We start from the raw sequence: 22,271 nt of genomic DNA on the forward strand, positions 1-22,271 counted from the left end.
AAGAAAAAATATTTAGTGACGATAAAAAATATTGATGTAATCATAGTGGTATCAACTAGGTACGCTCTTGTACTTGGTATCATTACAGTGGATGTCAGGTGTAGATCCACCCATGGCATTTGTTTACATTGTGACGCCGGTGAGCTATTGTATCCTCCTATGGTGTGTAGTGAAGCATGTTTAGCTATTCCTCGTCCTGCAGGGATGATACTTTCAAGAAACCTACTTTATTTGTCGCCATGGAGGCGAGGATTAGTGATTTAGAAGAAGCTAAAACACTGCCGATTGCGGATGGACATTAGCCGCTAACTAGCTAGTCATATCTTAAAGCACCTCTTCCTGAGGGCGTTTCCGTGTTATAGCTTCACCGTTATCGTTAGTTTTTTAGCCGAAATGCGTCCATTCTCCCATTTCTGTCTACACACTGTATAACTTGTAAGTACTCTGTGATTGTGCGCTGCTGAACATGCTCCTCTGCTTGTAAAACCAGCAATGTCACGACGTGACGACGACACGCCGTCATGCCTGCAAAATAAAATAAAATATGGCGGACCCGTACTTTTCAAACAGAGTATAGTACCGTTTTTGATTCATTAGTGCCGCGATACTGTACTAGTACCGGTATACCGTACAATCCTAATGTTTACACAATAAAAAGTGTATTCAGCAAAGACAAAACATCTACAAAGTGAGTGTTTTCGCTATTACTTAGTAATGGAAAAACCACATGCATGTTCCCTTTAACACCAGAAAGTAATGAATAAAGTTTTCACAAAATGCTTTTGGTAAAAAAATATGCTTGTTTTGACACACAACAAGCCAAATAAAATAAAGGCTATAAATGTCATGAGCAGTAGACAACCTATTTGAATTCAAGAGGGCATGACAAACACAAATGGAGCAAAATAAATGTATTTTTATAAAGTCTGCCACTTACAATATTCACTTCTTTTTTTTCTTTCTTTTTTTTAAACCAGAAATGTTTTTGTCTCAATTCAATCTGCAGCCCCCTCCTGGTGTGTGCTACCTAGTTAAAGCCAGCAGGGTGTGAAATGGTATTTGGAAATAAATGAAAGTGACTATGAAACAGTGGAGTTGGAAGATATTGCCGTGTCAAGATGACAGACAAGGGCTGGAATGGAAGGGAGAAAAAAAAAAAAGTTATTACCACAAAGAAGAGTGAGGAGGCTGGATTAAATGTAAGCCATGATGGCTCACACAGCTCCCTCCGCCTCTCACATGGCGGCGAGGGAGATGATGGAGACCCAAAAATTACACAACAATCCTGGGTGCAATAGCGTGCCTTTATATTTACATGTGAAAAATCCATCTTATTGCACTGCTACGGTGCCAATACGTGTTATGGCAAGGCCTTTGCTTATTGACGCCCCATATGAAAGTGCTTTAAAAAGGAAGCCTTTGGGAAGACAAACCCTCAAAGCTTGTTTTCGCCTTATTTACAGCCTAACTGATGAGTCGCAGAGGACACAATGTACATTGAAAGAGCGACAACTTTTGTTGTTAGCCTTATTCATTTTTTGGAAGTTGTCGTGTTTCTGAGTGCGCGTGGGTGCGAAGGTCACAATGATGTTGTATGTAAGGCAAGGGATCATTCTGGAGTTGGGGTAAGCCAGTGGTCGGCAACCCAAAAGGTTGAGAGAGCCATATTGCACCAAAATTACAAAAACAAAATCTGCCTGGACCCGCAAAAAATTAAAAGCCTTATATAATGAAGGCAACACATGATGTAAGTGTCTATATTAGCTATATTAGCCTACTATCAAAGGCTGACGCAAATCTTCGTTGACAGAAATGTTGTATTTAAATTTTTATTCTACACATTTTGCAACATTGGAAATCATTAGTAAAATGGAGGCTTCTCACAGGATGAGATAACTTCTGGAAATTACTGGCTCAGAATGGCCAAAGGTATAGATGTGTGTGTCCAAGTATAAGGAAATGGAAGGCTGTCTTCTTCTAATAGATTTATTACAATCTTTGCAAGCTGGGTAACATTTGCTGGGGTCTGGAACAACATGGCACACAAACAAATATGAGAAATGCAGCCAATATTACATACAGATAATGTGTCATGAGAAATGCTAATATAAATTAAATACACAGAGGACATAAGTAAAGGAAATTAAATGAGCTCAAATATACCTACAAACGAGGCATAATGATGCGATATATACATACAGCTAGCCTAAATAGCACGTTAGCATCGATTAGCTTGCGGTCATGCACTGACCAAATTTGCCTGATTAACACTCCAACAAGTCAATACTATCAATAAAGCTCACCTTTCTGCTTTCACGCACAGCATACAACTTTTGGTGGACAAAATGAGACAAAGAAGGAGGGGCATAAAACACGTCTTTCTGTGGCAGCATCGAAGAAAGTTGTATATGTAAACAAACTACAATGAGTTCAAGGATCACTGAAATTAGTAGGACAACTGTGCTTGCCAAATACTCTCATCAGTGAAGCATGTATAACATAAATAGTGGGATTTCTAACAATTAGGAAGGTTTGTGTCATGTTTGTTCTCCTACAGAAAATATATTAAAACAAAAAAATAATTTTTTTTCTTCATCTTTTTCCATTCTCACACATCTCTGAAGGAGGTCCCCGGGAGCCACTAGGGCGGCGCTAAAGATGCGACTCTAGAACTGCGGGTTGCTGACCCCCGGTGTAAGCATTACAAAGCTATGTTGTGGAGCGAAGTCAGCAACGTACACATAGAAGTGTGACCAGTGCAACGCTAGAAGTGTAGTGTGGGGTGTATGGGTGCAAATACATTTGGACCGCCACAATAGATTTGGAGCTACCTGTTCACCCTCGCTCAAAAACACATTATAACGCACTTACGTAACAAGCTTGTGTGCGAACAAAAACTTGGCGTATAATCACTCTCCATACAGCAATAGATGATATCTGTCTATTACCTGACACCTTCTATGATAGCTACTTCTCTTTGTTTTTAATGTCTATTTTCTATTTTCTGCTGGATATACTCTCTATTTTATGCTGCAGCTGTTACATATACTGTAATACTCTACATGGTAATTTTTATATATTGTATATTATATAGACATAATATAATATATCAGTATATATATAATATACTGTACATATATTATGTAAATATTACATATATATGTTATATTTTATATCGCTATATTTAGTCTATTTATACCTGCATTGTCCTTTCCATCCTTACACTTTCCATCATTGTAAGTGAGCTACTGTGTGGAACAATTTCCCATGTTGATCATTAAAGTTTGCCTAAGTCTAAGTCTCAGTCTAAGTACCATTTTCCTACTCGCTCTAACTCGGCCATTTCTCCACTTATCGGAAATCAGAAAACACCGGAACGTTCTTCAAAGCCGGGAGGTGCTCCCGGTTTTCACGAAAAGTCAATATCTCCATAATTTTTGCTCACAATCAGACTTCGTTCAGCATGAAGTTTTTCAACAAATCGTACATAAAATGTTGTCATTGTGTAATGGTGCAAAGTAGGGTTGTACGGTATACCGGTACGAATGAATCATATTCGGTACTATACCGCCTCTAAAAAGTACCGGTCCCCGCCCCCCTTTTTTTCTTAGCGGGCATGATGGCGCGTCGTCACGTCATGACATTGCTGGTTTTACGAGCAGTGGAGCATATTTGGCAGCGCACAATCACGGAGTACTTACAAGCAGACACGGTGTGTAGACAGAAAAGGGAGAATAGACACATTTTGGCTTAAAAACTAACAATAAAGGTGAAGCTATAACACTGAAACGCCCTCAGGAAGAGGTGCTTTAAAACATGGCTAGCTAGCTAGCGGCTAACGTCCAGCCACAGTCTGCAGTGTTTTAGCTACTTCTAAATCACTAATCTTCGCCTCCATGGCAACAAATAAAGTGAGTTTCTTACAAGTATCATACCTGCAGGACGAGGAATAGCTAAACATGCTTCACTACACAACGTAGCTCACCGGCGTCGCAATGTAAACAAATGCCACGGGTGGATCTACACCTGACATCCACTGTAATGATACCAAGTACAATAGCGTATCTAGTTGACACTACTATGATTACATCGATATTTTTTTAGCATCACAAAATCTTTTTTATTTTTTTAAAATGTATATTATGTTTATAAACTCAGGAAATATTATGACCAATGTAAGATCCTGTAACTACTTGGTATCGGATCGATACCCAAATTTGTGATATCATCCAAAACTAATGTAAAGTATCCAAACAACAGAAGAATAAGTGTTTATTACATTTCAACAGAAGTGTAGATAGAACATGCTAAAATAGAAAGTAAGCAGCTATTAACAATAAATAAACAAGTAGATTAATAATAAATTTTTTACCACTTGTCCCTCATAATTTTGACAAAATAATAAAATTAGAAATGACACAATATGTTACTGCATATGTCAGCAGACAAATTAGGAGCCTTTGTTTGTTTACTTACTAATAAAAGAAAAGCTGTCTCGTATGTTCACTATTTTATTTAAGGACACAATTGCGATAAGAAACATATGTTTAATGTACCGTGAGATTTTTTGTCAAAATAAAGCCAATAATGCAATTTTTTGTGGTCCCCTTTATTTAGAAAAGTATCAAAATACCTTTTGGTACCGGTACCAAAATGTTGGTATCCTAGTGGAAGGTGCATCTAATTACATGAAGTTCTGTGAAGTCACGTGACAGCCCCTCCCCTCAGACACACAACATTGACAGACAGCCTGCCCATTCATCCATCTTCTGCTTATCTCAGGTTGGGCAGCCTAAGCATTGAAGCTTGAAGCTCCATTACAAAAATTATGTTTTTCTCAATATGCGCTAATGTCAAACAAGTATGCTAACAGTTAAGGTGTGCTAGTGCGCTTGAGATGTATCAAGACAGACGTCGACGTGGAAATGTGCGCTGCCTCACGCCAACCCCAGAGCTGCCGTACGCACATTTCTACAGGCTGTGGATTCTTTGGCGACACACAAGAGGCTGTCTCGTTCAGGCTTTGCCAATATCGAATTCATACATTGTAAAAGGGATTGAAGCCAGGACGCAAAATTCACGTTATCGCCAATGCGTGTAATGATTCATAGTCATATACAGTACAGGCCAAAAGTTTGGATACACCTTCTCATTCACAACACAACTGGTGGCAACTCCCAACCCCATTGATAAAGCAGTAAATTCCACTAATCAACCCTAATAAGGCACACCTGTGAAGTAAAAACCATTTCGGTTGACTACCACTTGAAGCTCATCGAGAGAATGCCAAGAGTGTGCAAAGCAGTAATCAGAGCAAAGGGTGGCTATTTTGAAGAAACTAGAATATAAAACATGTGTTCAGTTATTTCACCTTTTTTTGTTAAGTACATAACTCCACATGTGTTCATTCATAGTTTTGATGCCTTCAGTGACAATCTACAATGTAAATAGTCATGAAAATAAAGAACATGCATTGAATGAGAAGGTGTCCAAACTTTTGGCCTGTACTGTATATAAAAAAAAAAGACTAGTGACAAATCTAGTGAGATGGCTTTTGGGGGGACGTGTTTTTTTGGGACATTAAAAAAAAAGCCAAATAAGTGACAGCATAAAGTTAATTCGCAGTTCCAAACCTTTTTATTTTTTATTTTTGTTATTTACTTCCTTTTAGCAAATGTTTATTATGCAAATTCAATGATCATACGTTTTATATTATTTGTTGAAGAATTACCTACCGGTATTTTGCAGTTTATTTAGCGTCATTTTCAGCAGCTTGTACGACAGAGTATGAAGTACAAAGTAGTTTTATGGGTTTTTAGCATTTCATTCCCTTTCTGTACCAAAAAGGAACCAAACCGTCACCTTAAAACTGATGGCATGTCGTTTTAATCCAATGTAAGAATAAAATGTAACTATATAATACAGTAAATAGGTAAAACAACTGTGGCATGTGACTGCTAGATGTTTGGTCCCCTTTTGTACAGTTTAAAAAAGGGGGGGGGGGGTATACCTGTCATTTCATAGCTGAAAGAAAAAATGAATTGCCCAAAAGCTTAATTTCATCATAAAACTGTGCCTAACATATATTGTCTTGGTCCCCTGCCTGTCACTTTCTCTTAAAAGGCGTTTTACTCATTAAGCCAGACAAGCCAGTTCATTATACACAGCACACATCTGACATGTCATAAGTGGGTAATGTTGATGATGTCCTTATAGATACAGAAAAACATCAGTTAAAAGATTTTTCATCAGTTAAAAGATGTTTCATTTAAATTTTAGGCTCACTGATGTTTTAACAAAAAGAGATAGTTTACTAAATGTTTGTTTTGTACCAACATGAACAGTGTGGGGGAAATCCAAGATGAGTGGCTGCTGCTCTCTGGTGGTACTTTTGGGGTGGTGTACTGTATTGTTATCTGCATTATTATCTGCATTATTATTATCTGTAATATCTGTATTATCCATATCTTACCATATTTTTGTTTTGTTCCAACATGAACAGTGTGGGGAAAATCCAAGATGAGTGGCTGCTGCTCTCTGGTGGTACTTTTGGGGCGGTGTACTGTTTTATTATCTGTATTATCTGTATTATTATCTGTATTATTATCAGTATTATCCATATTTTACCATATTTTTGTTTTGTTCCAACATGAACAGTGCTGGCGGGGAAAATCCAAGATTAATGGCTGCTGCCCTCTGGTGGTACTTTTGGGGTGGTGTACTGTATTGTTATCTGCATTATTATCTGTATTATTATTATCTGTAATATCTGTATTATCCATATCTTACCATATTTTTGTTTTGTTCCAACATGAACAGTGTGGGGAAAATCCAAGATGAGTGGCTGCTGCTCTCTGGTAGTACTTTTGGGGTGGTGTACTGTTTTATTATCTGTATTATCTGTATTATTATCTGTATTATTATCAGTATTATCCATATTTTACCATATTTTTGTTTTGTTCCAACATGAACAGTGCTGGCGGGGAAAATCCAAGATTAGTGGCTGCTGCCCTCTGGTGGTACTTTTGGGGTGGCGTACTGTATTATCTGCATTATTATCTGCATTATTATTATCTGTAATATCTGTATTATCCATATCTTACCATATTTTTGTTTTGTTCCAACATGAACAGTGTGGGGAAAATCCAAGATGAGTGGCTGCTGCTCTCTGGTGGTACTTTTGGGGTGGTGTACTGTATTATTATCTGTATTATCTGTATTATTATCTGTATTATTATCAGTATTATCCATATTTTACCATATTTTTGTTTTGTTCCAACATGAACAGTGCTGGCGGGGAAAATCCAAGATTAGTGGCTGCTGCCCTCTGGTGGTACTTTTGGGGTGGTGTTCTGTATTATTATCTGTATTATCTTTATTATTATCTGTATTATTATTATTATCTGTATTATTATCTGTATAATCCGTTTTATTTTCTGTATTATCCATATTTTACCATATTTTTGCTTTGTTCCAACATGAACAGTGCTGGCTGGGAAAATCCAAGATGAGTGGCTGCTGCCCTCTGGTGGTACTTTTGGGGTGGTGTACTGTATTATATGCCTGACGTCATGGCCATGTGATGCGTCCAAGCAATTGTTATTAACCTATGTCATAGACAAGCTCATCACAGCATGACAAGTTGTGATGTAGTAAGTACATACCGTATCTCAGACCCCCATCATTTCAATTCACCTTTGCCACACATTTGAGTGGTGATCATCGTCTGTTTTTATGTCAGAGTGTGATACAGTAGTTTTATAAATAACTTTGGGTGAGAAATAAAAAGAAAGGGCTTCCTCAAACAAGAGTGCATTAGTTTGAGAGGGAAAAACAATGTAATGTAAGACAGAGCAGCACGTGTCTTTAATTACTCCAGAAAACAAATCAGCGCTTCACAGGACTGGTGAGGCTCACTGGGTTGTGCCCTCAAGCACAGCGTCGCAATGAAAAAAAAAGTGGGATGTAATTTCATCTTTCACCTGGGACATAAAGTGAGGGTAGGTAATAAAGAAAATGTCTGCTTGTGGAACAAATAATCTGGGAATTTTAATGAGCATTTTACCATCTAAGGGCGCTAAGACCACCATCAGACTGTCGCACAAAGTAGCTTGCAATTACCGCATTAACTAAACAATACACTGACTGAACAGTTTAGACTTAAAACATTTTGTAGTTTAAATAAAAGTGCAAATGCATCATACTGTAATTAATTACTAGGCGAGTATGGAGAGTGCTTGAGTTAGGGTCTATGTACAGTACAGGTCAAACACCTTCTCATTCAATGTGTTTTCTTTATTTTCATGACTATTTACATTGTAGATTGTCACTGAAGGCATCAAAACTATAAATAAACACATGTGGAGTTATGTACTTAACAAAAAAAGGTGAAATAAATGGAAACATGTTTTATATTCTAGTTTCTTCAAAACAGCCACCCTTTGCTCTGATAACTGTTGTGCCACTCTTGTAATTCTCTTGATGAGCTTCAAGCACACCTGTGTAGTAAAAAACATTTCAGGTGACTACCTCTTGAAGCTCATCGAGAAAATGCCGATAGTGTGCGAAAAACTAATCAGAGCAAAGGGTGGCTATTTTGAAGAAAGTAGAATATAAAACATGTTTTTAGTTATTTTACCTTTTTTTTGTTAAGTACATAACTCCACATGTGTTCATTCATAGTTTTGATGCCTTCAGTGACAATCTACAATGTTTTACACAAAAACATGTTTGGAAAGTACTGTAGTATTTGTTGCAATATTGGATACTATCAAAGTTGAAAAGGTATGCAATTTCAAGCAGTACATATATTTTTTATGTCAAAATGAAAAAAATATATTATTTTGAGTGAGAAAATATTAAGTACTTTATTGACACAGGTGTTTGCGGGCCAGATAAAATGATGTTGTGGGCCAGATATGGCCCCCCGGGCCTTGTGCTGTATAGGGGTTACAGTATATGATTGAGAATTTTCATCTAATTGTATTAATTTTTTTATGATTTTTATTGAAACTTTAGTTGGCACACTATGGGAATATAAATAATATTATGGCAAATACATTATATTTATAGCTTGACCCTTACATCCAATTATTATTTTCTACATTATTACTAAAAAAAAGATTATTCAAATAAAGTGATTTTTTAATTGGCCAATTAGCATTTTGTAGGCGGAACTCACACTTAAAAAGTGGCATTAAAAAGATATTAATGAATTTTTTTTGCCATTTTCATTGTTTTAGAATGAAAATGATTCAAAATTGTTTGTATTGTTTTCCCACCCCATAAATATGACAGAAATAGATAAAAATTGGTGCTGTGAAATGATTACCGGTACTTTTGAAAATCAGATCAATCAAACTTTTGAATTTGGATTAAACATGATTATTCACAGGTTATTACTTGTTTAAAACATTTTAATTAACTGAAAAAAGACCCCCGATATTTGGACACAAATGCAATTTTTTTGTCAGAATGTCATCCAAGAACACGTTTTAAATGTTTTACTTGAATACACATCATTTATTTGCTCAAAACAAAATTATCTAAATTCCAGTCAGGTTGTATTTTGTGAAATTTGCCAGCAATCACACCACTCAATCTTGCTTTATTGCATGCGTTGACCTGATCACTGACCGTAATAAGACTCAGGCCGTTATTCATCCTTTCACCATCCTTGTTTAAGGTAAAGAACAGTTACAGTCAATATGAATTGTGTGACTAATCTGCGCGCATACATGATATCAAAGTTACTATACCAATGACACGCTTCCGGCTTCACAATGATAGCGCTACGCGTCACATCCAGTTGAACTCCTAAAACAAAATGAAAAATCGTCTTACACTACGATCATGCTTTGTCAAAGATGTTTTGTCATGTAATCTGTGATATTTTTACCTAAATAAATGTTTTCTAGCATAAAGTGTATATTCTTTTATAACCTGTTCTGATTGATAGTTCTCAATTAAAGAATGTTTAACAGGCTGAATTGTACATGTTATCAATAAATAGAGAAGGTTAAGTCATTGCCATGCAGAGATATGAATACCATTAAATTTGCACAACATGTAATGTACATAATATCATAAGCATAAACATTACATTACCAAACATCTTTGACAATCAAACCATGATCGTAGCGATCCACATTTTGTGGTATTAATGCATGAAACTAGTATCTAACAATGGAAGTGTACCTCCTTTTCTAAATGCAAGTGCTCCTACAGCAGGAATACAAATTCTGTATTCCTGTAAAATATCAAATCGGGCAAGACATCAACGCACTGCAGGTATTTTTTTAATGTACCGGTAATTAAAAGCGTGTTAATGTCATTTTTGTGTTGAGTCGTTTAGAAAAGCATAATGTTTAAAAAAATAAATAAAAAATTGCATTAAAGCAAACAGTTATGTTAATTAAAAACTTGGAAATGATCTGTCTCGGGTACACTTATTGATGGCGGCAAAAAATTATGTCATGCGAATAGTCATAATTAATTTTGAGTTAACTATGAACAACTGCAATGAATCCCAATTAAATATTTTAATCGTTTAACAGCCCTAATGCAGTACATGATGAAAGCGATATTTTTTGTGATTAATCACATGAGTAACTCGTTATTTTTGAAAGCCCTAATAAAACATATGATCTAATATGCTAACTTTTGTTGTGTTTAAGTTCAAATGTATTGTTTTTAGTACCTACTTCCTAAATTAAAAGAGTAAACAAAAAAACAACAAGGGCACGGGAGCCTCCACCTATACCCCTTTTCTCGGAAAACTACCCCAATTTGCCCTTCTTTCTCGTCACCCTCCTGTTTAAAGGTTTTCCTTTATTTTAACTTTAGAGCCACAGCAATCTGCGAGGACAATAGGTATTCCCACCCCCGCCGGAATTTTTTTTTCTTGCATGGTGTGGGGACTGGGGAATTTCCATTACATGTATTCTCCGGAAAATGTTCCTTGTTTCTTCAAATGCTACTGTTGACAGGTACGGGAGGCTTTCTATAATCGACAAGGGGAGATTTCCCTTATTTTCTGGGAAATGTACCCTTTTTTTCAATGCAAATGTTGATAGGTACAGCTGAAAACCCTTATGTATTATACGCTAAATGTAGCTACATTTAGAACATTGACAAAACGTAGATGCATCATTTTGCACATGTAACCTTTTGGCCAAAAAATATAGTAAAATACGATAAAATAGCAGGATAAATTAATATTTGTATTACAACTTGTAAGTGTATTTCAGCACTTTCAGGTGTAATTTCCAGCTATAAGATATACATAGTCTACAAATAATAATGCTCTTTAACTCAAATTGCTATAAATAATTCTGGACACTACTGACCTTTGTGTGAGGCGCTTTAAACGTGTGGGAGGCCTCATTGTCATTGTGTCCAAAAGGGGGCGCTGTACACCAACATATTGTCTGCAAAAACGCCATAAAAGAAGAAGGTCAGTTTAAATTAGCCGGGAAACATGGAGGGATATGAATTACAAATGTGAAAGGGGAGATTAACAGTGAATTAACCTTTGTCAGCATGTTAAAGGAGGTGGTCTCCATAGCAACATAAAGAGATCAGCTCACCTGGAACTACAAGAAAACACGGAATGAACAGAGACGCCACAAATATTCTGCTGAAGTGTCATGTAAGGATTCTAGGTCAGTACAATTTGAGCTCGGAGACTACAAAATTCCACACGGGAAGATCGTCCAATTTCCTACCTAATTACTGAATGGCCATTTTAATCCTATACATTGCGTAGGCTGTCCTTGGTATGCTGGTATACCTTTAGGTCAGCAGCTTTTACAGTGTGCAGCAGCCTCAGAAAAACTATGAAAAACATTAGAACCTGCTAACTTGAGTTGAAATGGCAACATTCTTAGTTCCGATATAGTTTTTAGAATAAACGGGGTCTGTAGTTAGCAGGAAATTCACAAAGTATGCCCCAGAAAAGCGTATTTCATGGAAACTGGAGGCCCTAGACGTGTTATATTCTGGGGTGCCAAACCCCTTGCTTTAGTTTCTATTTATTATATAACATACAAACTGAGCATTTTAGCTAAATGAAGGCAGATGTTCTGCCTCATAGTCAGGCCTTTAAGGTTCGACATGCATGCTAGGCTAATTGGAGACTAAACATTGTCCGTAGGTGGGAATATCATTCCCAATAGTGCTAGTTGGAACTGAAAGTCAGCTAGGATGGGTCCCAGCTGCCCTGATTTGGGACAAGCGTTGCAGAACATGGATGGCTTTTGTACATGTGTCGATAATGTTGGGGGTGATAGCAATCAGGGCCTTCATCGTGGTCACCAGAGCATTTCTCTAAAGGGATTTCTGAATATATAACTTCTATTAATAACCACAAAGACTAGTTGGGAGTTACTGCAATAAACGACGATGCTGCAAAACTGCACTAAATAAATGGATGGCTTTTGTGCAGGTGTCGCTAATGTTGGGGGTGATAGCAATCAGGGCTTTCATCGTGGTCACCAGAGCATTTCTCTAAAGGGATTTCTGAATATATAACTTCTATTAATAACCACAAAGAGTAGTTGGGAGTTACTGCAATAAACAACGATGCTGCAAAACTGCACTAAATATGTGCATGTCTTGGATAGTTTTGCATGTGTGCTCTCTCCCACATGCAACATATAAGTTCCACATGATCTGCTCACATGAAAACCACCAAGTGGGGGTGGGGGATGTCATGGTGAAATTACATAACCTCGCCCATTCAAACCAGTACAGGTGCAGTTACCGGGTTCGACCACTTGGTGGAGTCTTAAACCCAGAAGTCTGGTCGAGCGGTTCTGTCCCCGTCGAGGTGGATATTGGGTTTCCTGTCCAGCACCTTTACACCGCCGTTTTCTTCAAAGACGTCACAAAAAAACAAAAGCGGTCGATTCATCTTATTTGAGTTTGTGTTAGTGTGAGAAGGGGACAAGAGGGAGTCTGCGTGAGAGGAAGAGGAACACGATGCTACCACGAGGCAAAATCGTTCCAAAACTGGGCGGGCCTTTTGTGGACGCTGACCAATACGCGGCCGTCACGAGCTGTCACTCACAGCAGCCTTAGCGTTTTGGACCAATCAGAGACGGCCAGATCTAAAACATTTCCTTATAAATGAGGTGGCTCTTGGCGCTTCAGTACCGGAGAATGGTAGAGGTACTAACGGCTCATCACAAGACGGCATATTGGACCCGACAGTCCTTTAGTTTTTATTTCAATTTTCCCGTCTCGCCAGGTAATATATCCACCTTATTTTCCATTTTTTGGTCATTCTTTTCGACATGTTTCTTTTTCGAACTACGGCACCAGTATTGTAATTTTTAAACTTTCATGCGTACATTTGTTGTAAGTTGTATTTTATTCTGCATCATGGTTTATTCCATTCCAGTGTTCGGGATTAGTAACGTTTGTGTGACTGGTATCAAGTTGGATGACGTTGAGGAAGCTAATGCGGTATTGATGACGTAATATTTCTTCACTCGTGTAGTAACTATGGTTACAACTACATTCAGCCAACAGGGTGTAAATACGACTTTTTTGTTGTTTTTTTTGTAGCCGATCTTGAGCCATTTAGGCGCCAGCCTCGATCAAATACCAATAGTCATATTATGATTGAGGCGTTCATAAATCTTAAAATGTACAATACAATTATTCGATTTACCCATTAATCGACACATTTTAATCATTCCCAGTGTCGTTACGAGCTGATAATGTCTTGTTTTTCTGGAAAGCGGGAACAATGGTGGCTTTTTTTTTGTTTTTTGCGCCCCCTAGAGGCACTTATTCTCACCTACCATCCTCATCTTGTGCACAGGTGTGTTATAGTAGGAAATAAAAGATGGCCGTGTCCTCAAGCGCAAGCTTGAGCAAAGTCATCAAGCAGCAGTACATGGAGCTCCCCCAGGGAGATAAAGTCCAGGCCATGTACATCTGGGTCGACGGAACTGGCGAGGGGCTGCGGTGTAAAACCAGGACCTTGGATTTTAACCCCAAAAGCGTTGAAGGTAAACCGGAAAATATTCGTAGATTGTCTGTCATTTTGATACAATAACATCTGTGTGATTTAGAACTACCTGAATGGAACTTTGACGGGTCCAGCACCTACCAAGCTGAAGGCTCCAACAGCGACATGTATCTCATCCCTGCTGCCATGTTCCGCGACCCCTTCCGCAAAGATCCGAACAAGCTGGTCCTCTGTGAAGTGTTCAAGTACAACCGCATGCCTGCAGGTATGACGACGAACCACAGAAATTACTTATTGTTTCATCATTTAAAGCAACTTTTTCACAACAGTTTTAAATCTAGTTCCAAAATAGTACAAATGTTTAATTTAACTAAATTAATGTAATTTATTCGGGAAAATATTAATGCGTAACCAACCTGAACTAAACACATTCCAAACTAGACTGATTATTATGGTGTGACTTGTAATGCACTTCTATGTTCATACAATTATTTCACTTGATGTGAAAAGTTTTAATCTTTTGATAACATTTAATGCATTAATGATGTTTGATCTAGTCTAATCATATATATATATATATATATAAAATCTATCTCTATATCTCTCCATCTTCTACCGCCTATTCCTTTTGGGGTCGCGGGGGGCGCTGGAGCCTATCTCAGCTACAATCGGGCGGAAGGCGGGGTACACCCTGGACAAGTCGCCACCTCATCGCAGGGCCAACACAGATAGACAGACAACATTCACACACTAGGGACCATTTAGTGTTGCCAATCAACCTATCCCCAGGTGCATGTCTTTGGAGGTGGGAGGAAGCCGGAGTACCCGGAGGGAACCCACGCAGTCACGGGGAGAACATGCAAACTCCACACAGAAAGATACCGAGCCCAGGATTGAACCCAAGACTACTCAGGACCTTCGTATTGTGAGGCAGATGCACTAACCCCTCTGCCATTGTGTGTGTGTGTGTGTGATAAATTTAAACAATAACCACAAATTAAATAAAAAAAATTTATATATATATAAAAAATTATATTTAATTTGTGGTTATTGTTTAAATTTATTTTTACAACATAATGGCCCTGTGCCACACTTTGTAAATCAGATCTACACAATACGGGGCCAGCTGACCTCACAGTGACCTCTTCCTGGCTTTAAGCAGATGGTCAGACAGATGTCACGTCTCTGGCCTGCATGTGTGAACAAGTAGGGCCTTGATGTTTGTTTTAGAGTAGCATGCATTCTCAGACAATCGTGCCAACCGCACACCTTCACACGCACACTGCTGCAGGCATCCATAGGCAAAACTGAGACGTTTGTGCACAATATTAATGCTGTGTTGCTCACGCGGAGGAGAAATAAGCGTGACTGATTTGCAACAAAAGTCCTGATTGTCAGCGTAACATGCTTGACTTGTTTTTGTGCAGAAACCAACCTCCGAATCACTTGCAATAAGGTGATGAAAATGGTAGAGGACCAAGTTCCCTGGTTTGGCATGGAGCAGGAGTATACCATCCTGGGCACAGATGGGCACCCTTTTGGCTGGCCCTCTAATGGATTCCCAGGGCCTCAAGGTGAGACCGTAGCTAGTTAAATATGAATGGGACAAAAATATAATGTGTCATTTGATTCTTCTCAGGCCCATACTACTGTGGCGTGGGAGCAGACAAAGCCTATGGAAGAGATATCGTGGAAGCCCATTATAGAGCTTGCCTTTATGCTGGGGTTCACATTTGTGGCACTAATGCGGAAGTGATGCCTGCCCAGGTAAGAATAGATTGTTTTTACACTGCGAGTTCATGTTTTGAGTTAACCCTGGTGGTCTGCTTGTAGTGGGAGTTCCAGGTTGGCCCGTGCGAAGGGATCAACATGGGCGATCACCTGTGGGTGGCGCGCTTCATCCTGCACCGTGTCTGCGAAGACTTTGGCGTCATCGCCTCCTTTGACCCCAAGCCCATCCCTGGCAACTGGAACGGCGCCGGCTGCCACACAAACTTTAGCACCAAGGAGATGAGAGAAGACGGTGGACTAAAGTGAGTTGAAAGAAATAAAGGATCTATAGGATATTTTTGCATAGCAGGGGAAACATTCAAATAGGTTTATTATCACCTGTACCGAAAAGGAGTAGGAATATGTAGTTAATTCTACCCATATAAGCAGTTTAAAATATAAAAAGGTGTACAGTACAGTAACTGGCCCATATTTAGAATGCTAGTTGTTGTACTCCACTCCAGGAAACTGGGAGGGAAAAGAGCTTTTGGAATGTTACGCTGTCAGACTCACTATGATTAAATACTATAATCCGTTTGTTTTGGATTATATCATGTGTTACTATTTAACAAATAGTTTACAAGGCATTCTGTGTGAAAATGTGCTACTGGGAAAGGATTTGAGTGCATGAGAAAGTGAAAATGTATCTCTACTTGAGCAACTTGCACAACACAGAACCAACAAAGCCAAGTGCAAACTACTTAGTAGGAAATAATACAACTGATGAGTTTATTATAAACTGTACAGTCTATCCATTTTTTATCACTTGTCCCTCTCGAGGTTAATCCTCGTTTATTGCTGTTAATTGGTTCCGGACATGACTATGATTATTTAATTTCCGCAAAGTAGGAATCAATTACATTTTTTTTTTTTTCATAGATTTGCATTTCATATAAATTTTTCAACAATATGAGAGCCCTTTAGACATGAAATAACATACTTTAGTCACCTTTACACGCTAAATCCATTATAGTAATGCTGTCTGAAGCTGAGCCAATCAGTGGCCACAATATTAAACAGCATGCTCTGATTGGTTTGGTCTAATCTAGTGGCCAATACTATATTTTTAGTTAATTTAGCTGTTTTTATGATTGTCAATGTCTAATTCAGGAGAAAATGGTGTAGAATACGCTTTAAAAAGTGGTGTTTGTATCTCCACAAAGTAAAATGTTCAATGCATGTAAAATATATTTGCAAATTAATTACTAGCTTACTGTGGTCAGCCGTGTTTTTACAAGTCGTCGTCAATGAACTCTTTCTGTCTTCCTCCCAGAGCCATTGAGGACTCCATCGAGAAGCTGGGCAGGAGGCACAGCTACCACATCCGTGCCTACGACCCCAAAGGTGGCCTGGACAACGCCCGCCGCCTCACGGGCCACCACGAAACCTCCAACATCAACGAGTTTTCGGCGGGCGTGGCCAACCGCGGTGCCAGCATCCGCATCCCCCGCAACGTGGGCCAGGAGAAGAAGGGCTACTTCGAGGACCGCCGCCCGTCGGCCAACTGCGACCCGTACGGCGTCACCGAGGCGCTCATACGCACCTGTTTGCTGAGCGAGGAGGGCGAGGAGCCTGCGGATTACTGAAGACGCGAGTCGTGGATTGACGCGCCCCCCACTCACCCCACTTAAATTTATCTTTTCTCTTAACTAGTACTGTATTTTATCCCTTCACTCCTCCCTCCCATTGAGATGGTTTAACCTGAATTTTTTAAATGGCTTCAAGTTGACTGGTCGACTTAAAACGGTTAAGTCATGTCTTTTTGTAGTTCCCCTCGGGTCATGGCAGGGTAACTTCCCCCCGTCCTTTAGAAGGGATTGGCTTTTGTAACTGTTTTCGAGCCATGTCTGACACCCACCCCTCCTTGTCCCTTCCCCCCTTATTTGTTTCCTTTGGTGACTAAATGAACTAAAGCACATGGACACTGAGGCATAGAGCTGCTAAGGCTAGGCAGCATGTACAACTTAATCGTTAGTTCATGTATCGCTAATTGACCATGTTGACATGCCTTTTTCCAACTACCCCGGTTACTAACTCTTTGATTTTTATGATGAAGTGTATTTTTAAATGGCAACGTTTGTCTTCAGACACACTGGGTCAACCGTGTTGGTACGCTAAATGTAGATGTCTATGATGTTCAAATGTGGTGGATCTGTCCATAATGCCATTTGTAGATTTTCCTCAAGGAGTTTTATCCTTTTTGTTAATGCACCCAATTTGGTAACCTGTCATGTTTACTGAACCTGGGTTTTTTTTCTCTTGATACATTTAAAACTTATTTTTATCACAACATTGCTGTGTTGTCTCTTGACTAGTAGACATAAGTGGTTAAAGATAGTAAAGTCTTTTTTGAAAAACAAAAGAACAGCTCTCCCTTTGCGTCACACTTAGACCCGGATCAGCTGACTCAGTTCAATATGATATCCGCACACAACGCCTGCATGACGGATAAGTAGTGCACACATCCCAAACCTTTATTCTGTTTGTCAGGTTGGAAGTGTTAAGTCAACAAAACGGGCTCTCTCTAGTTGAGTGCAAGCTGCTCAAACAGCAGCTTAAGTTTTTAAAAGGGCATGAAATGTTCCAAGTTTAAGTCTATTGACCAAATACAAAGCCTTACTTCCACTTAGACTATTTTCAGCCGCCAAATCTGAATGTTAAGAATGTAGGAGAGTTTTGCTTAAATATACTACAAGGGTACCTTGCTGTTGGCAGTAACAATGACTAACCCAGGCGACTATCACTTGTCCCATTACGGGGAGCTGTAAATTGGATTTTTGTGGCTAAATTCGGGCGTAAGGCAGACTAAAACTTGGTCATCCGTAAGAAATGTAAACCAAAGCACTCCTAATGCTAGTCAAAGATCCTGTATGTAATCTTGACTCATCCTCAAATGTCTCATCTTTACACAATTAAGACCTGCTACCACTGTTGGGTTGACCACCAGCTGGAGAATCTATAAGCCACTGCGGTTTTTAAGGACCTACTGCTACAAAGCTATTTAAATATCTGCTGTTTTTAGGAAACTACTGTATTAACCCGAGTCAGAAGGCAATTATCCTCAATGACAGGTGTGCTATGCTGTTTTTAGGAATGTGTTCGAAAAGAAAACTAGTCTAAGATCCCCAATATGACAGTCATATTCTACTATCAGGGATCTACTGCTATAATGTAGTCAAAGATTCTCAATATGACAGGAGCACTAAATTGGATTTTTGTGGCTAAATTTGGGCAGAAGGCAGATTAAAATTTGGTCATCCGTAATAAATGTAAACCGAAGCACTCCTAATGCTAGTCAAAGATCCTGTATGTAATCTTGACTCATCCTTTACCTAGTTAAGACCTGCTACCACTGTTGGGTTGACCACCAGTTGGAGAATCTATAAGCCACTGCGGTTTTTAAGGACCTACTGCAACAAATCTATTTAAATATCTGCTGTTTTTAGGAATCTACTGTATTAACCCGAGTCAGAAGGCAATGATCCTTAATGACAGGTGTGCTATGCTGTTTTTAGGAATATATTCCAAAAGCAAACTAGTCTAAGATCCCCAATGTGACAGGCATATTCTACTATCAGGGATCTACTGATATAAGGTAGTCAAAGATTCTCAATATGACAGGAGCACTAAATTGGATTTTTGTGGCCAAATTCGGGCGGAAGGCATGCAGATTAAAACTTGGTCATCCGTAATAAATGTAAACCGAAGCACTCCTAATGCTAGTCAAAGATCCTGTATGTAATCTTGACTCATCCTCTACCTAGTTAAGACCTGCTACCACTGTTGGGTTGACCACTAGTTGGGGAATTACTGCCCTATATGACAGGGGCACTGTGCGGTTTTTAAGGACCTACTGCAAACAAAGCTATTTAAATATCCTCTACCGTTTTTTGGTAATCTACTGTATTAACACGAGTCAGAAGGCAAAGATCCTTAATGACAGGTGTGCTATGCTGTTTTTACGAATATGTTCCAAAAACAAATAGTCAAAGATTCTCAATATGACAGGAGCACTAAATATGGGCGGATGGCGGACTAAAACTTGGTCATCCGTAATAAATGTAAACTGAAGCACTCCTAATGCTAGTCAAAGATCCTGTATGTAATCTTGACTCATCCTCAAACGTCTCATCTCTACCTAGACCTGCTACCACTGTTGGGTTGACCACCAGTTGGGGAATTACTGCCCTATATGACCGGGGCACTGTGCGGTTTTTAAGGACCTACTGCAAACAAAGCTATTTAAATATCCTCTACCGTTTTTGGGTAATCTACTGTATTAACACGAGTCAGAAGGCAAAGATCATTAATGACAGGTGTGCTATGCTGTTTTTAGGAATATGTTCCAAAAACAAACTAGTCTAAGATCCTCAATATGACAGGCATATTCCACTATCTGGGATCTACAGCTATAAGGTAGTCATCCATCCATCCATTTTCTACCGCTTATTCCCTTCGGGGTCGCGGGGGGCGCTGAAGCCTATACCAGCTACACCCTGGACAAGTCGCCCTCTCATCGCAGTATAAGGTAGTCAAAGATTCTCAATATGACAGGAGCATGGCTGTTTTTAATAATCTAATGCATGAACATGAGTCATTTGTAAAAGATCCTCATTATGATAGGCACATTATACTGTTGTTAGGGACCTGCCAAAAACAAACCAAAAATCCTCTGTGTAGCAATGGGTTTGCTGCTGTTTTTACTGACAAAAACAAGTCAAAGATCCTCAGGCAAATTCTGCTGTTAGGGACCTGCCAAAAAATCCTCTAGCAATGGGTTTGCTGCTGTTTTTTTAGAACTTACTGACCAAAAACAAGTCAAAGATCCTCTACGTAAGAGGAGCACTGCTGTTTTTAAGGAACTACTGACAAAAACACATGTCGAACATCCTCTATGTGACACAAGTACTGAGCTGTTTTTAGGAATGTGCTCATGCAAAGAATAGCCAAAGATCCTCACATTACAGACACAAGTCTGTCAAAAATCGAGTTAAAGATCCTTTATACTCCAGGAGCGCTTTGCTGTTTTTAGGAATCTACTGTATAAACCCGATTCCGGTGTTAAATATCCCTAATATGATAGATGTGCTATGCTATTTTTATGAATATGCTGCAAAAAAAAAATAGTCTCAGCTCCTCAATATGTCAGGCACATTCTGCTGTCAGGGACCCGCCCAAAAAAATCCTCTATAGCAATGGGTTTGCTGCTGTTTTTTTTAGAACTTACTGACCAAAAACAAGTCAAAGATCCTCTATGTGAGAGGAGCACTCTGCTGTTTTTAAGGACCTACTGACAAAAACACACGTCGAACATCCTCTATGTGACACAAGTACTTTGCTGTTTTTAGGAAGGTGCTGCAAAATATAGCCAAAGATGTTCACATGACAGACATAAAGCTGTTTTAAGGACACACTGCCAAAAATCTGGTTACAGATCATTTATACTCCAGGAGCGCTTTGCTGTTTTTAGGAATCTACTGTATAAACCCGAGTCAGATGTCAAATATCCCTAATATGATAGATGTGCTAGGCTAGTTTTAGGAATACGCTGCAAAAAAAACCGTGTCTAAGATCCTCAATATGATAAGCGCATTCTGCCGTTTTTTAGGAATCTACTGCAAAAAAGCCGGTCAAAGAACCTCTATATTAGAGGAGCACTGCTGTTTTTAGGGCTTTACTGGCAATACCAAGACAGAAAACTTTATATAGCAAGAGTATCTGCTGTTTTTCAGGATTTACGGCCAAAAACACAAGTTAAAGATCCTCTTTATGACAGAAGACCTCTGTTTGTTCGAACATCGTCTATGTGACAGGAGGGCTCACTTGTTTTTAGCAATGTACTGCAAAAAAAAACCTTGTTAAAGATCCTTATTTGACAGGCACACTGCTGTTTTTAAGTACTTACTGCCAGACACAGGAGTCAAAGCTCCTCTGTGTGACAGGAGTGCTTTTTAGAAATCTACTGCAAACACGCAAATCAGAAGTCTTAGATCCTTATGATAGGTGTGCTCTACTTTTTTAGGAATAGGCTGCAGAAAAGACCGTCAAGGATCTTCTTCATCTTTGTATGGACTTACTGCCAACAACACAATTCAAAAATCCTCCATATAGCAGGAGTCTCGGTCTGTTGTTAAGGACCTACTGACAAAAACACAAACCAAACATCCTGTGTGTGACAGGAGTACTCTGCCGTTTTTATGAATGTGTTGCAAAAAAATTAGTCAAAGATCCTTGTATGACAGACACCCTGCTGTTTTTTGGAACCTACTGTAAAAACGTTAGATTTCAAAGATCCTTACTATGATAGGTGTGTTCTGCTGTTTTTGTTTTTTTTAGGAATATCAGCTTGTCTAAGATCCTTAATATGACAGGCAGGGATCTACTGCAAAACAGCTAGTCAAAGATATTTTTATATTACAAGTTTTCTGTTGTTTTTAAGGACCTACTGCCAGAAACACGAGTCAAAGCTCCTCTGTGTGACAGGAGCACTCTGCGCTTTTTAGAAATGTACTGCAAACTCGCG

The 22,271-nt window shown here is 38.9% G+C and overlaps 1 protein-coding gene and 1 long non-coding RNA gene across 4 annotated transcripts; one reads left to right on the top strand and one right to left on the bottom strand.

Annotated features, from left to right (window-relative positions):
* Positions 1-9,501: 9,501 nt before the first annotated feature.
* Positions 9,502-13,010, bottom strand: LOC133618774 (uncharacterized). 2 transcript variants are annotated; one of them, XR_009817336.1, is made up of 5 exons: positions 12,764-13,010; positions 11,532-11,594; positions 11,349-11,429; positions 9,759-9,816; positions 9,502-9,675 (listed from the first exon to the last, which is right to left on the bottom strand). It is a non-coding gene; the product is annotated as an uncharacterized lncRNA (long non-coding RNA). The 2 variants fall into 2 exon arrangements; XR_009817335.1 differs by having other exon boundaries at positions 9,502-9,816.
* LOC133618773 (glutamine synthetase) lies at positions 11,486-18,038 on the top strand. Of its 2 annotated transcripts, none has more exons than XM_061979469.2 (7): positions 11,486-11,663; positions 13,829-14,018; positions 14,082-14,243; positions 15,406-15,552; positions 15,618-15,745; positions 15,812-16,011; positions 17,022-18,038. In XM_061979469.2, exons 2-7 carry the CDS (start codon positions 13,853-13,855, stop codon positions 17,332-17,334), a joined length of 1,116 nt encoding a protein of 371 aa, XP_061835453.1. In that variant the 5' UTR covers positions 11,486-11,663; positions 13,829-13,852; the 3' UTR covers positions 17,335-18,038. The 2 variants fall into 2 exon arrangements, with proteins under 2 accessions (XP_061835453.1, XP_061835452.1); XM_061979468.1 differs by lacking the exon at positions 11,486-11,663 and adding an exon at positions 13,084-13,249.
* The last annotated feature ends 4,233 nt before the right edge of the window (positions 18,039-22,271 follow it).

Source organism: Nerophis lumbriciformis, linkage group LG19 (genome assembly GCF_033978685.3).
Source record: "Nerophis lumbriciformis linkage group LG19, RoL_Nlum_v2.1, whole genome shotgun sequence".
Taxonomy (NCBI): Eukaryota; Metazoa; Chordata; class Actinopteri; order Syngnathiformes; family Syngnathidae; genus Nerophis; species Nerophis lumbriciformis.